Source organism: Perna viridis, chromosome 6 (genome assembly GCF_037379345.1).
Source record: "Perna viridis isolate PV_CMFRI_1.1 ecotype Kerala chromosome 6, ASM3737934v1, whole genome shotgun sequence".
Classification (NCBI taxonomy): domain Eukaryota; kingdom Metazoa; phylum Mollusca; class Bivalvia; order Mytilida; family Mytilidae; genus Perna; species Perna viridis.
In genome coordinates, this window is record NC_142450.1 from 39,718,006 (window position 1) to 39,732,990 (window position 14,985).

The window sequence follows — 14,985 nt, forward strand, 5'->3', positions numbered from 1 at the left end:
GTCATTGACCTTTTATGACTTGAGTGAAATCCCATACCCAAGAGTAACACCACAATTGGTGGGAATGCTAGACTTTACACCATATGAAGAGGAAGGTGATGGGTGATTTAAGGATGACTATTGGGAGGATGGGAAAATTATAAAGAATTGACAAGTGGTAAAATCAAGGTCGAAATAAGGCCAACATGGATATCTAACACTGATCTCCACAGGGTTTTAAGAAGAGTTAAGAGCACAGCACAACCACATGGTCTATGTTGATTTAGTTACGAAGCTGGAGAAACAGTTTGGGTTCAAGGAGCTTCTAGAGACAGCTCACATACAGTTTAACAATGCTTGACAATCCCCAGAGGAATCCCTCAAAAACTGGCAAACAGAGTATTTACTCTTGCCACATTCGGGTCCCTCGGAGGCCTCAGACAAAGAAGCAGGGAGCTACACTTCAAATATTCGCCCCACCTGAATTGAAGAGACAGTTGATAAAATGCGCTGGTTCTATCATAACCATCGAGCTACTAATGGTAGGCGGCCATGAAGGGAAGTTTAGATGGTAGATCACTCAGGGAGGGAAGAGCCACCCGACATATGTGCAACTGCAAAAGGGGGGAGGCGAATCATGCTCCTTGTAAATATGAGATTGAATATCTTAATAAGAGGCCTAAATTCCCAAAACTGAAGAGTGTTAGCTTCTCCAACAAGCCGTTAAACAGCATTAGGTTGGTTTCAAGAGACCTGAGCCAAACCACAAAACCAAAAGCTCTCACATGTAAGGAGGAATTTAGGTCAGAGAGTATACAAAAGGGGCAAGGGTCTATCTTAAAAAGGCAACCCCAGCAAGAAGCTAATATAAATAAAGGTGGAAAGTATATACAAAAACGTATCTCCAGAAAGGCTTAGACCCCATCAAGGTAGTCCCTATTAAAGTCAGAAAAGGCTCAACTATTAGCAAAGTCAGAGGCTCCACCCAAAGCCATGGCAAGCTTGCCTAGTAGAACCCAAAGCAAATCTCTCCAGAAAGGCTCAAAGCCCATCAAAGTAGTCTCAAACATAAGTTGGAAAGGGCCGAACTCATAGCAAAGCCAGAGGCTCCACTCAGAGCTCAGACAGGCTCTCCAAGCCTAACCCCTCATCACTGTAGTCCAACACAAAAAGAGGTGTGCAGGTGCCTGGCTCTCATAACCCAGTAATTAAAGGCACATCCTTTGCAAGTCCAGTGGTAGGTTGCTCAAAAACCAACTGTTCAGACAGTCCATGCCAGGGTAATTTAGATCCTCCAGTCCCGATAGGCACAAGTTAGCATCCCCTAAACCTAATTCGTTCTCCATGAAGGGGAACTAATAGCAAAATACTATGTCAATGAGTTGAGGAAAGAGTTTAAATGAGGCAAAGATAAGGAGCATATGGGGGACCCACCTTCTCAGACCTTGGAGGAGGTCTTGGTAAGACCAAAAGGGAAAAGCAAGGACAACGCAGGAAATCATGGGGGAGTTGGCTATGGAACTGTATGAGACAGGGCAAGGACACCTAGCAAAGTCAGTGGAGTGAAATAGGGCTGTCAAGGGGGAGTCAGTCCAGCTGTATAGTGGACCTGCATCAAAATATCCCAAAGTAGCCAATGTGGTCCTTGAAACTCGGGTCGATAGTACAGCTAAAGGATACCCTTAGTGAAACTAGACCAGGACTATGTTCTAGGGGTGAGCACCGTTAAAGAGATTTTGATCCAACACATTCTAAACAGGACGGGGTCTGAACCGATTGTTTGTTTTATAAATGTGTCAGACAGCTGGCTCATTAAGATAGATTAGGAAGCGAGTGAAAATTAGCCCATGCAGAAGAAATGGAGTGAGTGGAAGAGAGAAAGGGAGTTGATCGTTAAAAGGGCATCACTATAGACAAGGTATCACGTTCAGATGACGTGCCCCACTCTAGTGTAGTAGTGCAGTGGGATGTCCCTGCCTCATTTGGGGTCAACCCCATCACCTCCCATGCTGCTTTAACCCACTGGCAGGTACAGATGGTGGTGATGGAGTTGTTGGGCCTGGAGATCGAAGAGAGGTTTCAAAAGATGGCCCACATCTCTGTTTTCAGTAGGTTAGGTGGGGACTTGGAAACCAGACACTGGCATGGAGGCAGGTGGTAGTTCGGTCGCCATCATCCTATCTGACAAATCCATCCATGCTCCCCAGAGGCACACGTCCACCCACTCCCACAATCCCCCTAATAAGTGTGTGTTTTTCATAGGAGGCTTGCCAGAGTTCACCAAATCTCCACCGGGAGACATGCCCTCAGCCTATGATGCCCACTATCATCCTGATAGGACTAGGAAGTCTCCTAGCCTTCCCCAATCTGCTGGGATCAGGGAGTTCTTGGGGGGACCATTGAAGGGTAAGGTGCCCTTCAGCCAAGTCGCCATGGAGGAGGGTGTGCTGTGTTCCAGGAAGCTGGCCAAAACATGGGAGGGTGCCCCAGGGCCTGGGTTGGATTTTTGCAGGGGTGAATCCCAAGAAGGTCAGGCAATTCCATGATCATGTGGCAGACCAATTGAAAGAACTGTTAAATGATCCTCAGGTGGTCACCCTTGGGGAAACTGTCTTGGACAGGGCAATCAAGGTGCATCAGGTTGCCCTTCTGATGTGTCATGAGCATTGCCCTGCCAGCCAAAAGTTGCACCTTTAATGTTTTGGGGTGGGGGGTGGGGTTTCTTTGGATTTACTCTGAGAATGATCAAGTTCAATCATGTATAGGCCCACACCCTTTATTTCCTAGAGTCAGTCAGTCAGGATTTTCTTGGAATCTGATGACCTCTACTTCCCTCCACTCGAAGCAGCTGCTGGCCACCCTAGCTATTTGTGGGCAGTGGCCAAGGCAGTAGCTTGGGTGAGGGAAAACAACACCCTGACCACCCTTAGGTTAACCCTGGAGAATGGTCGCCAGTTTTACAACTTAAGTGCCAGCTCTCTGGTTATCTGTAAATTGATGTACAGGTGTATTTAGTGGTCTACCCGGGGGGTACCCACAAGAAGTTAAACCTAATGACAGGATGCATCTGAGATAGAATAATGAAAAAAAGAGGCAGAAGTTGAACGGGAGAAAAGGGCACTCAGGAGATAACGGTAAAAACATTTATAATAAAAGAAAATTGGGCTCAAGGAGGGACAGTACTTAATCTTATTAATTGTACATGTAATGATATTTGTATAGACGCTGGTAGGATGTACAAATACATGTTTGTTTCAAGGACTCCCAGAGTGGAGATTTTAAATTTTATCATTAATAAAAAATTATAATTATGTTTAAAATAACTGCTAAAAACTGAATGGAGACCAAGATTTCTCAAATGTCTGTCATACTCATTGAGTTTAACTATATACGTAGCAGTGAGCTTCCTAATTGTCATGGTGGTCATATGTACATGTGAACTTGTCATTGAATAGTGAACCTATCCAGCATCAATCATTTACTTACAATGAAGCTTCATAGAGGTCGCTATATAATTATGAGGTGGCCATTGGATAATATTTTGTTACCAAGCACCTATTGGTTTGTGTACCAACTATAATTAAACTTTATATTTCTGTTGTAGCTGTTATTTTGTTTGCATGTTTTATTTAGGAAAAAGACAGCTAGTCAATGTGGTCAATGCTTTTTGTAATTTAAGTAAGGATGTTTCAATCCTTACTCATTACACATCATGATTTATTTATACTTTTGATTATATTCAACGCATGCAAGTCAAAATATAATCAGGAATTTATAAATTTATAAAACCTCTTTACATTCTAATTATGCAGTGATGTTGGGGAATGTTTGTAACTCTCACTGTATTAAAAAAGAAATTTAAAAAAAATGAAAGGTTTAAAATAAAATCTGAGAGTATTTGCTTAATCAAATTATTTACATGAAGCCTTAAGAAAAAGACACTTTGCATTAAAGGTATGACATATTGACATCTTTTTATATAATTGTCCATCTACATAACTTATCCAGCCTATTATTTGAATTTGATTAAACTTTACATAAAGTAATTCTTTATCATGGTAGTTTGAAGATTTGTATAATTTTCGGTGAAAATTCAACTTTGCATTCCAGAGTTACGAGATGTAAAAGGTGGGTGCTTACCAAATGTTGTGTCTTATATCTTAAAACACTTGATCAAAATTGCTTTACACAACATGTGCCTTTAGTTCAAGATTTGCCGTAACCGTTAACAAAAACAATGATTAGCATAAAAAAACTGACTTTCAGGTCTTTATAACAAGACAGTTACAAGAAAGTTAAATCAATGCAGATATGGATTATTCTGTTACAACTTATTATGTGGAACAAAATATTTTAAAGAAAAGCTTTAAAACCATGAGTAAGTAAAATACCAGTAGATTGATAAATAATCAAGCAATTAATCAACTTGTCCACATATGACTTCAATACTAACCATTCTTGCATGATCCACCAATATCATCATTATTAGTATCAAAATAATTTGATTTACACTGACACTTTGTAGCACATTCAGAATTTGACTCCAGACATTCAACAGATGTAGTACAACTGATTCCAAGCTGCTTCTCTACAATGAAAAACAAAAGTTAGATCTTCAAAACTACTGACTAATAAATTTCGCTAGTTACTAGCAATTGGTAAGTAGACCAGTGAACTCTTGTAAGTAGATAAATTACAACTTAAAATCAAAATACCAGTCTTGGTGTTTGCACTTTTATAAAATTTAAATTTGTCAAGCAAATATGAATGCATGAAAGATATATGTTATTTTCTTTTGAAAGTGTGAAGTTATGTGTGAAAAGGTGTATTATAAAGTGAGTAAACATGGGAACCAAGATTCAAACAGTAATAAAAAAATAATAGTCCATGAATAAAGACTATAAATAGACAAGGGGAAAGAGACACACACAACAAAGAACATGAAACAATCAAAATAAAATGTTCAAAGAAACTAAAGTTAATGAACTTCACTAAAAACTGGTAGCATCGACCAGGTGAACAGGTAATGTAAGTGTCCTGTGTTTTCTTTTTTTAGAAATACCTGCCCAGTTGCTCACATAATTCATGTAGAGAAAGGAAAAAAGGAAAACAATGAATAAATAAGTTCTAGTGCAGATAGAAATACCATACACATCCATGAGATTATCCATCAAAACTGCCAATAAAATTTTGCTGAAAAAAGTCATGCTTTAAGCAAATAAAATAATTTTTCCAGGACATTAACAAAGCACTGAAAAGGTTAGGTTACTGTCAAGTTGGAAGACAATTAGAAAGAACAAATGTAGAGACTTGAAATATTTGGGCGAAACCAAAGGATCCAATAGGAAACTTTACACTCTTAGAGAAAATATTTCCCCTCCCCCAAAAAGGCTGAGTGATGTACCGATTAGTTGAAAAAATGCAGTGGTATCATAATCTGTTATTTTTTCATGACATAGTAAATTTTCTATAATATTCTTAAATATTAAATGCTATCAAACTATTTTTCATTGTTTTTACCCATATTTACAATGTTTATGAAAAAAACTGCATAATTGGGAGCAACAAGTTAGGTGTTTCCTTGAAGGGTCACAAATTAAAAACTAAGACCATGTTGGAAGAGAAATTTGAAATCATGTGATCATATCATTTAATTCCGGTAGTAATAAATAGGTCAGTACTACCCAGGTTACTTATTACATTCAAACCTTGATTAAGCATTAGTAAAATGGCTGCAAAAATGTCTCTCTTAAACAGTTTCAATGGTAATTTTGAATCACTGAGCCTGAGAAAAAATTGTACCATTTGTAGAATACATTGATGTCAACAACCTGATTAAGTCTCACATTTTGAGTTTGAATTAATAAACTGTTATTGTCACAAAGATATGTGTTGCACATGGTTGCTGTAACGTTGGTATTTAGTATTTTATAGTGACTGCAGGGATATAGGAATGAACAGATATATGAAATTGTATACTCAATTCCATTGATCTTGCACGAGTAGTTCATTTTAAACTGACCTACTCAGGAAACTAAACATTAACAATTTTAACAAGAAATTTCGAGGTCAATGGACTGTAAGTGCTTGAAAGGCATACGAATACATGTACATGTATGTAGTGATGCTAATGCAACTACATACCAAATATGACTGACTCAAATTAAAATGACCTAATTAAAAATTTTTTTTTTACCAAATATTTACCAAAGTGATTATATCCTAAAGAGAAAATGACATTCTTCCAGTTTATTCAGTCTGAATTTTGGAAGCCAGAGCAGCCCTTGTTCAGACAAGCTTTCTTGCAATTAAGAAAGTCCTAATAAGCAGTTGTAATGCAGGTTGATAGTTTTGGACTACTTTTCTCCGCTTATTGATTTGTATTATTTTTTATGAGAACCTGCTCTTGCCTGACCAAAGACAATAGGATACGATTATGTAACATGTTATCTAATCCCAAAAATGGTTTAACTGAGATTCTATGGCAACTTGGTCACATATTTCAACAAATCTGATATTAGCCATTGGATAGGTGACAAACATGTCTGGACCAGTGTCATTAGTGTATCCACTATCATTATACTGAGGGCATGGGGGATTTGAAAAAAATAAAATCAAATTTGAGCAAATTTTTTTTTACTCAGCCGTGGACAGAAAAAAAATATGATTCAATATTTCCCCCATTACTTATCAATGTAAATTTTCAAATATTTTTTTTATCAGACTGCTGCTGAAAAAAATCTCAGCCCCCCACCAAGAGATGAAATTGGTTTGTGCCTTTTGTTTGTTTATTACCACCAAGTTCCCATGTAAAATTTATCCTTTAACTAAATTGATTCAAATTGTGTACATAAGGAATTTCAAACAATGCAACACATCCACTAATTATCTAGAAAATGTCTTTACATTCTTAAGATATGAAACTAGAAATATTGTAAACAAGCTCAAAAAGAGTAAATCTCCTGCTTTGAGTGAACACAATTGTGGGAAACATTAACTTGAAAGAGTGAAAACCTAAAATATGATCACAAGTTAAACCTCAAGCAATCTTGGTATTAGTAGTTATATTTTGATTTTTCAATGATAACCAACTAATTGTTCTGTTTGGACAGACTGACAAGGTGATTGCAAATAAACCCCACACTCTAATGACTGACTAAGGGTGTGATAAATTTTAAATTTTCTGATCAGTGGATTGACTTTTCCATGTTATCTGCGATATTAGATAGTTATTGTCTACAACCCAAATACCTACAGAAACAACAGTTACTTAACATTATACAATGAAAACTGTATGTCATATAATTACCCAGGGCCAAAAAACATTTTCAATTGCTTCGGACATTATTTATTCTACTTAAAACTTGGATTCAAATTTCAATGGAATTTTTATGAACTAGTAATGCATATACTTAGACATTTTAAAGGGAAAGACCACCTTTGCATTAAGTTGGGGTCTTATGATAAATCATACCCACGTAAACAAAAATAAATTATCTTTAATGCAAAACACGCTTTTATAAAATGCTCAAGGCTATGTAAAGTTTGAAATCCTTGAAATATAAGTGGACAGCCATCTTGCAGAACTCTCCTATCTGAAGGAAGATCATAGTCAGATTTTCTTGATTTTTTACCGATAGCTTCCGATTGGCTTGTGACGTCACTAAGTCGGTTTGGTACTGATACAAGTTCTGCAAATAATATGTAAACAAAGAAAATTCCGTAAATATATCTACGATCATGTTTATCTAATCACCAAAACACGATGACTTGTCAAGCTTACGATTGCACGAATGATAAAAGAGAAATGTTCTAAAAGTTTTTTTACCAGCAACACGAACACTCTTCAGAAGTAGCCATGCGATTTTCCTTACAAATACTAGTCATCTGGCTGCAAATCCCATTGTTTGTCGATGATGTCTGACATTTGCTTATACATGTTGTGCCTCAATCTCTTCTTCTATTTATTTTGGGTTGAAATCGTAGGGGAAAAGTCCCAAATTTGCAATTTCTTAATCATCGTAATCAATAACCTTTTTACTTTCACTATACAAACCGACCTCGTGACGTCGAAGTCCAACTGGTCATGGTAGCACCCATAGGCACGGGAAATTCAAATTTCCTAATTATAAATCTTGATCTATTAATTAAGAAAAGGAAATTCATTTGTTTCAATTTAATTTTTATGAATATTTAGCAGATTACTTTCGATATTTATGACGTTCACAACATGGTCTTTCCCTTTAATGATTAACCCAGGCAAAAAATATTTCACACATCAAAGAGAAATCACTAAGTTAAAGAATTATGATACAGTTCTCAACTTCAAGCTTGATTAAGAAGCTATCAAAACACATTTACTGATTAAGCTTTATTAAAAACATGTAGGCATCAGAACACTAATAATGTAATTTTATCAAGATGTCAATATTAAATCAAAGGACAATTACCCTGAAAAAGAAAATGGTAAAACACTTAAATTCAGTCTTGATGAAACTTCTTTTATGAATGTTTGAGTAAATCATATCACATTTTATAAATAAATGAAGAATGAAAGAGCTTGCAAACAATGTCAGAGGAATAGATTATTAGTATTCCTTTGTAACCATACATTGACTTTATAGGAGACAAAGCTGTTCACTGGAAAAATTAGCATAGAAAAGCTTTAGGTACTCTTGTCACCGAACACGTTTGGGAAAAACGGTACCTTATCTACAGTCAACTTACTATTTTTACATATTTTATCTGTAGGATCAAAGTATTCAGTAGCTGGTGTAGTACATGAACAGATATTAGATGTACATTTCAGGGAATGTAAACAGGATGAATCTCCAACTGTTGTAGAACAAGTCCCACCATGTGTTCCCTCTGTAGTTAGAAAAAGAAGGAAAAATAATGTAGGTACTGTTCATGGTTTTATAGATTTATAAAAGAGTGAGAGATGTTTTTAAATAACAATTGTAGCAATATTTTACACATCAAAGAGAAATCACTAAGTTAAAGAATTATGATACAGTTCTCAACTTCGAGCTTGATTAAGAGGCTATCAAAACACATTTACTGATTAAGCTTTATTAAAAACATGTAGGCATCAGAACACTAATAATGTAATTTTATCAAGATGTCAATATTAAATCAAAGGACAATTACCCTGAAAAAGAAAATGGTAAAACATTTAAATTCAGTCTTGATGAAACTTCTTTTACAGTCCTTGAACCGATCTGCACAATAATTTGACAGATCGATGACCATTGACTGATTGATCGCTGACGGATCGATGTCCGATGATCGGTGACCAATCTGATCGCAGTTTTGTTATGTCAAATAACGTAAGGTCTGATTTAGATAAAAGAAATATAAAATAAAAGTATATATTGATGTTTCAATCTATTACATTATGTAAATATATGTGAAGTTGACAAAGAAAACAAAACATTAAAATATATTGACCGATCTGTGTTTCCTGATGCGATCACCAGTTAAATGGATCAATTTGATGGATCGATGACTGAACAGAAACTGATCAGTGATCGATAACCGATCACAATTTTTTGTTGCAGGGATCGGTTCAGGTACTGTATGAATGTTTGAGTAAATCATATAACATTGTATAAATAAATGAAGGATGAAAGAGCTTGCAAACAATGTCAGAGGAATAGATTATTAGTAATTCTTTGTAACCACACATTGATGTTATAGGAGACAAAGCTGTTCACTGGAAAAATTAGCATAGAAAAGCTTTAGGTACTCTCGTCACCGAACACATTTGGGAAAAACAGTACCTTATCTACAGTCAACTTACTATTTTTACATGTTTTATCTGCAGGATCAAAGTATTCAGTAGCTGGTGTAGTACATGAACAGATATTAGATGTACATTTCAAGGAATGTAAACAGGATGAATCTCCAACTGTTGTAGAACAAGTCCCACCATGTGTTCCCTCTGTAGTTAGAAATAGAAGGAAAAATAATGTAGGTACTGTTCACGGTTTTATAGATTTATAAAAGAGTGAGAGATGTTTTTAAATAACAATTGTAGCAATATTTCACACATCAAAGAGAAATCACTAAGTTAAAGAATTATGATACAGTTTTCAACTTCAAGCTTGATTAAGAAGCTATCAAAACACATTTACTGATTAAGCTTTATTAAAAACATGTAGGCATCAGAACACTAATAATGTAATTTTATCAAGATGTCAATATTAAATCAAAGGACAATTACCCTGAAAAAGAAAATGGTAAAACATTTAAATTCAGTCTTGATGAAACTGCTTTTACAGTCCTTGAACCGATCTGCACAATAATTTGACAGATCGATGACCATTGACTGATTGATCGCTGACGGATCGATGACCGATGATCGGTGACCAATCTGACACCCCGGTTTTGTTATGTCAAATAGCGTAAGGTCTGATTTAGATAAAAGAAATATAAAATAAAGGTATATATTGATGTTTCAATCTATTACATTATGTAAATATATGTGAAGTTGACAAAGAAAACAAAACATTAAAATATATTGACCGATCTGTGTTTCCTGATGCGATCACCAGTTAAATGGATCAGTTTGATGGATCGATGACTGACCAGAAATTGATCAGTGATCGATAACCGATCACAATTTTTGTTGCAGGGATCGGTTCAGGTACTGTATGAATGTTTGAGTAAATCATATAACATTGTATAAATAAATGAAGGATGAAAGAGCTTGCAAACAATGTCAGAGGAATAGATTATTAGTATTTCTTTGTAACCACACATTGATGTTATAGGAGACAAAGCTGTTCACTGGAAAAATTAGCATAGAAAAGCTTTAGATACTCTTGTCACCGAACACGTTTGGGGAAAACAGTACCTTATCTACAAGTCAACTTACTATTTTTACATGTATTATCTGCAGGATCAAAGTATTCAGTAGCTGGTGTAGTACATGAACAGACATTAGATGTACAATTCAGGGAATGTAAACAGGATGAATCTCCAACTGTTGTAGAACAAGCTTCATTATGTGTCCCCTCTGTAGTTACAAAAAAAAAGGAAAAATATTGTAGGTATGGTTAATGGTTTTATAGATTTATAAAAGAGTGAGAGATGTTTTTAAATAACAATTGTAGCAATATTTCACACATCAAAGAGAAATCACTAAAAACACATTTACTGATTAAGCTTTATTAAAAACTTGTAGGCATCAGAACACTAATAATGTAATTTTATCAAGATGTCAATATTAAATCAAAGGACAATTACCCTGCAAAAGAAAATGGTAAAACATTTAAATTCAGTCTTGATGAAACTTCTTTTATGAATGTTCGAGTAAATCATATAACATTTTATAAATAAATGAAGGATGAAAGAGCTTGCAAACAATGTCAGAGGAATAGATTATTAGTATTTCTTTGTAACCATACATTGACTTTATAGGAGACAAAGATGTTCACTGGAAAAATTAGCATAGAAAAGCTTTAGGTTCTCTCGTCACCGAACACGTTTGGGGAAAACAGTACCTTATCTACAGTCAACTTACTATTTTTACATGTTTTATCTGCAGGATCGAAGTATTCAGTAGCTGGTGTAGTACATAAACAGACATTAGATATACATTTCAGGGAATGTAAACAGGATGAATCTCCAACTGTTGTAGAACAAGTCCCACCATGTGTTCCCTCTGTAGTTAGAAAAAAGAAGGAAAAATATTGTAGGTATGGTTAATGGTTTTATAGATTTATAAAAGAGTGAGAGATGTTTTTAAATAACAATTGTAGCAATATTTTACACATCAAAGAGAAATCACTAAGTTAAAGAATTATGATACAGTTCTCAACTTCAAGCTTGATTAAGAAGCTATCAAAACACATTTACTGATTAAGCTTTATTAAAAACATGTAGGTATCAGAACACTAATAATGTAATTTTATCAAGATGTCAATATTAAATCAAAGGACAATTACCCTGAAAAAGGAAATGGTAAAACATTTAAATTCAGTCTTGATGAAACTTCTTTTACAGTCCTTGAACCGATCTGCACAATAATTTGACAGATCGATGACCATTGACTGATTGATCACTGACGGATCGATGTCCGATGATCGGTGACCAATCTGATCGCAGTTTTGTTATGTCAAATAACGTAAGGTCTGATTTAGATAAAAGAAATGTAAAATTAAAGTATATATTGATGTTTCAATCTATTACATTATGTAAATATATGTGAAGTTGACAAAGAAAACAAAACATTAAAATATATTGACCGATCTGTGTTTCCTGATGCGATCACCAGTTAAATGGATCAATTTGATGGATCAATGACTGAACAGAAACTGATCAGTGATCGATAACCGATCACAATTTTTGTTGCAGGGATCGGTTCAGGAACTGTATGAATGTTTGAGTAAATCATATAACATTGTATAAATAAATGAAGGATGAAAGAGCTTGCAAACAATGTCAGAGGAATAGATTATTAGTATTTCTTTGTAACCATACATTGATGTTATAGGAGACAAAGCTGTTCACTGGAAAAATTAGCATAGAAAAGCTTTAGGTACTCTCGTCACCGAACACGTTTTGGGAAAAACGGTACCTTATCTACAGTCAACTTACTATTTTTACATGTATAATCTGCAAGATCAAAGTATTCAGTAGCTGGTGTAGTACATGAACAGATATTAGATGTACATTTCAGGGAATGTAAACAGGATGAATCTCCAACTGTTGTAGAACAAGCTCCATTATGTGTCCCCTCTGTAGTAACAAAAAAAAAAGGAAAAATATTGTAGGTATGGTTAATGGTTTTATAGATTTATAAAAGAGTGAGAGATGTTTTTAAACAACAATTGTAGCAATATTTCACACATCAAAGAGAAATCACTAAGTTAAAGAATTATGATACAGTTCTCAACTTCGAGCTTGATTAAGAGGCTATCAAAACACATTTACTGATTAAGCTTTATTAAAAACATGTAGGCATCAGAACACTAATAATGTAATTTTATCAAGATGTCAATATTAAATCAAAGGACAATTACCCTGAAAAAGAAAATGGTAAAACATTTAAATTCAGTCTTGATGAAACTTCTTTTACAGTCCTTGAACCGATCTGCACAATAATTTGACAGATCGATGACCATTGACTGATTGATCGCTGACGGATCGATGTCCGATGTTCGGTGACCAATCTGATCGCAGTTTTGTTATGTCAAATAACGTAAGGTCTGATTTAGATAAAAGAAATGTAAAATAAAAGTATATATTGATGTTTCAATCTATTACATTATGTAAATATATGTGAAGTTGACAAAGAAAACAAAACATTAAAATATATTGACCGATCTGTGTTTCCTGATGCGATCACCAGTTAAATGGATCAATTTGATGGATCGATGACTGAACAGAAACTGATCAGTGATCGATAACCGATCACAATTTTTTGTTGCAGGGATCGGTTCAGGTACTGTATGAATGTTTGAGTAAATCATATAACATTGTATAAATAAATGAAGGATGAAAGAGCTTGCAAACAATGTCAGAGGAATAGATTATTAGTAATTCTTTGTAACCACACATTGATGTTATAGGAGACAAAGCTGTTCACTGGAAAAATTAGCATAGAAAAGCTTTAGGTACTCTCATCACCGAACACATTTGGGAAAAACGGTACCTTATCTACAGTCAACTTACTATTTTTACATGTTTTATCTGCAGGATCAAAGTATTCAGTAGCTGGTGTAGTACATGAACAGATATTAGATGTACATTTCAAGGAATGTAAACAGGATGAATCTCCAACTGTTGTAGAACAAGTCCCACCATGTGTTCCCTCTGTAGTTAGAAAAAGAAGGAAAAATAATGTAGGTACTGTTCATGGTTTTATAGATTTATAAAAGAGTGAGAGATGTTTTTAAATAACAATTGTAGCAATATTTCACACATCAAAGAGAAATCACTAAGTTAAAGAATTATGATACAGTTTTCAACTTCAAGCTTGATTAAGAAGCTATCAAAACACATTTACTGATTAAGCTTTATTAAAAACATGTAGGCATCAGAACACTAATAATGTAATTTTATCAAGATGTCAATATTAAATCAAAGGACAATTACCCTGAAAAAGAAAATGGTAAAACATTTAAATTCAGTCTTGATGAAACTGCTTTTACAGTCCTTGAACCGATCTGCACAATAATTTGACAGATCGATGACCATTGACTGATTGATCGCTGACGGATCGATGACCGATGATCGGTGACCAATCTGACACCCCGGTTTTGTTATGTCAAATAACGTAAGGTCTGATTTAGATAAAAGAAATATAAAATAAAGGTATATATTGATGTTTCAATCTATTACATTATGTAAATATATGTGAAGTTGACAAAGAAAACAAAACATTAAAATATATTGACCGATCTGTGTTTCCTGATGCGATCACCAGTTAAATGGATCAATTTGATGGATCGATGACTGACCAGAAATTGATCAGTGATCGATAACCGATCACAATTTTTGTTGCAGGGATTGGTTCAGGTACTGTATGAATGTTTGAGTAAATCATATAACATTGTATAAATAAATGAAGGATGAAAGAACTTGCAAACAATGTCAGAGGAATAAATTATTAGTATTTCTTTGTAACCACACATTGATGTTATAGGAGACAAAGCTGTTCACTGGAAAAATTAGCATAGAAAAGCTTTAGGTACTCTTGTCACCGAACACGTTTGGGGAAAACAGTACCTTATCTACAAGTCAACTTACTATTTTTACATGTATTATCTGCAGGATCAAAGTATTCAGTAGCTGGTGTAGTACATGAACAGACATTAGATGTACAATTCAGGGAATGTAAACAGGATGAATCTCCAACTGTTGTAGAACAAGCTTCATTATGTGTCCCCTCTGTAGTTACAAAAAAAAAGGAAAAATATTGTAGGTATGGTTAATGGTTTTATAGATTTATAAAAGAGTGAGGGATGTTTTTAAATAACAATTGTAGCAATATTTCAC

The 14,985-nt window shown here is 34.7% G+C and overlaps 1 protein-coding gene across 14 annotated transcripts in view; it reads right to left on the reverse strand.

Moving 5' to 3' along the window:
* Window positions 1-14,985, reverse strand: part of LOC148614921 (receptor-type tyrosine-protein phosphatase eta-like) — a 118,153-nt gene that overhangs the window by 79,683 nt on the left and 23,485 nt on the right. For 8 of the 14 annotated variants that reach the window (XM_088589445.1, XM_088589453.1, XM_088589446.1 and 5 more), the window contains 8 exons: window positions 14,737-14,877; window positions 13,660-13,800; window positions 12,583-12,723; window positions 11,507-11,647; window positions 10,859-10,999; window positions 9,782-9,922; window positions 8,707-8,847; window positions 4,433-4,567 (listed from right to left, as the gene is read on the reverse strand). In XM_088589445.1, coding sequence (XP_088445571.1) covers window positions 4,433-4,567; window positions 8,707-8,847; window positions 9,782-9,922; window positions 10,859-10,999; window positions 11,507-11,647; window positions 12,583-12,723; window positions 13,660-13,800; window positions 14,737-14,877 — 1,122 coding nt within the window. The remainder of the gene's footprint in view (window positions 1-4,432; window positions 4,568-8,706; window positions 8,848-9,781; window positions 9,923-10,858; window positions 11,000-11,506; window positions 11,648-12,582; window positions 12,724-13,659; window positions 13,801-14,736; window positions 14,878-14,985) is intronic. The other 6 variants (XM_088589451.1, XM_088589448.1, XM_088589442.1 and 3 more) reach the window with 6 other exon arrangements.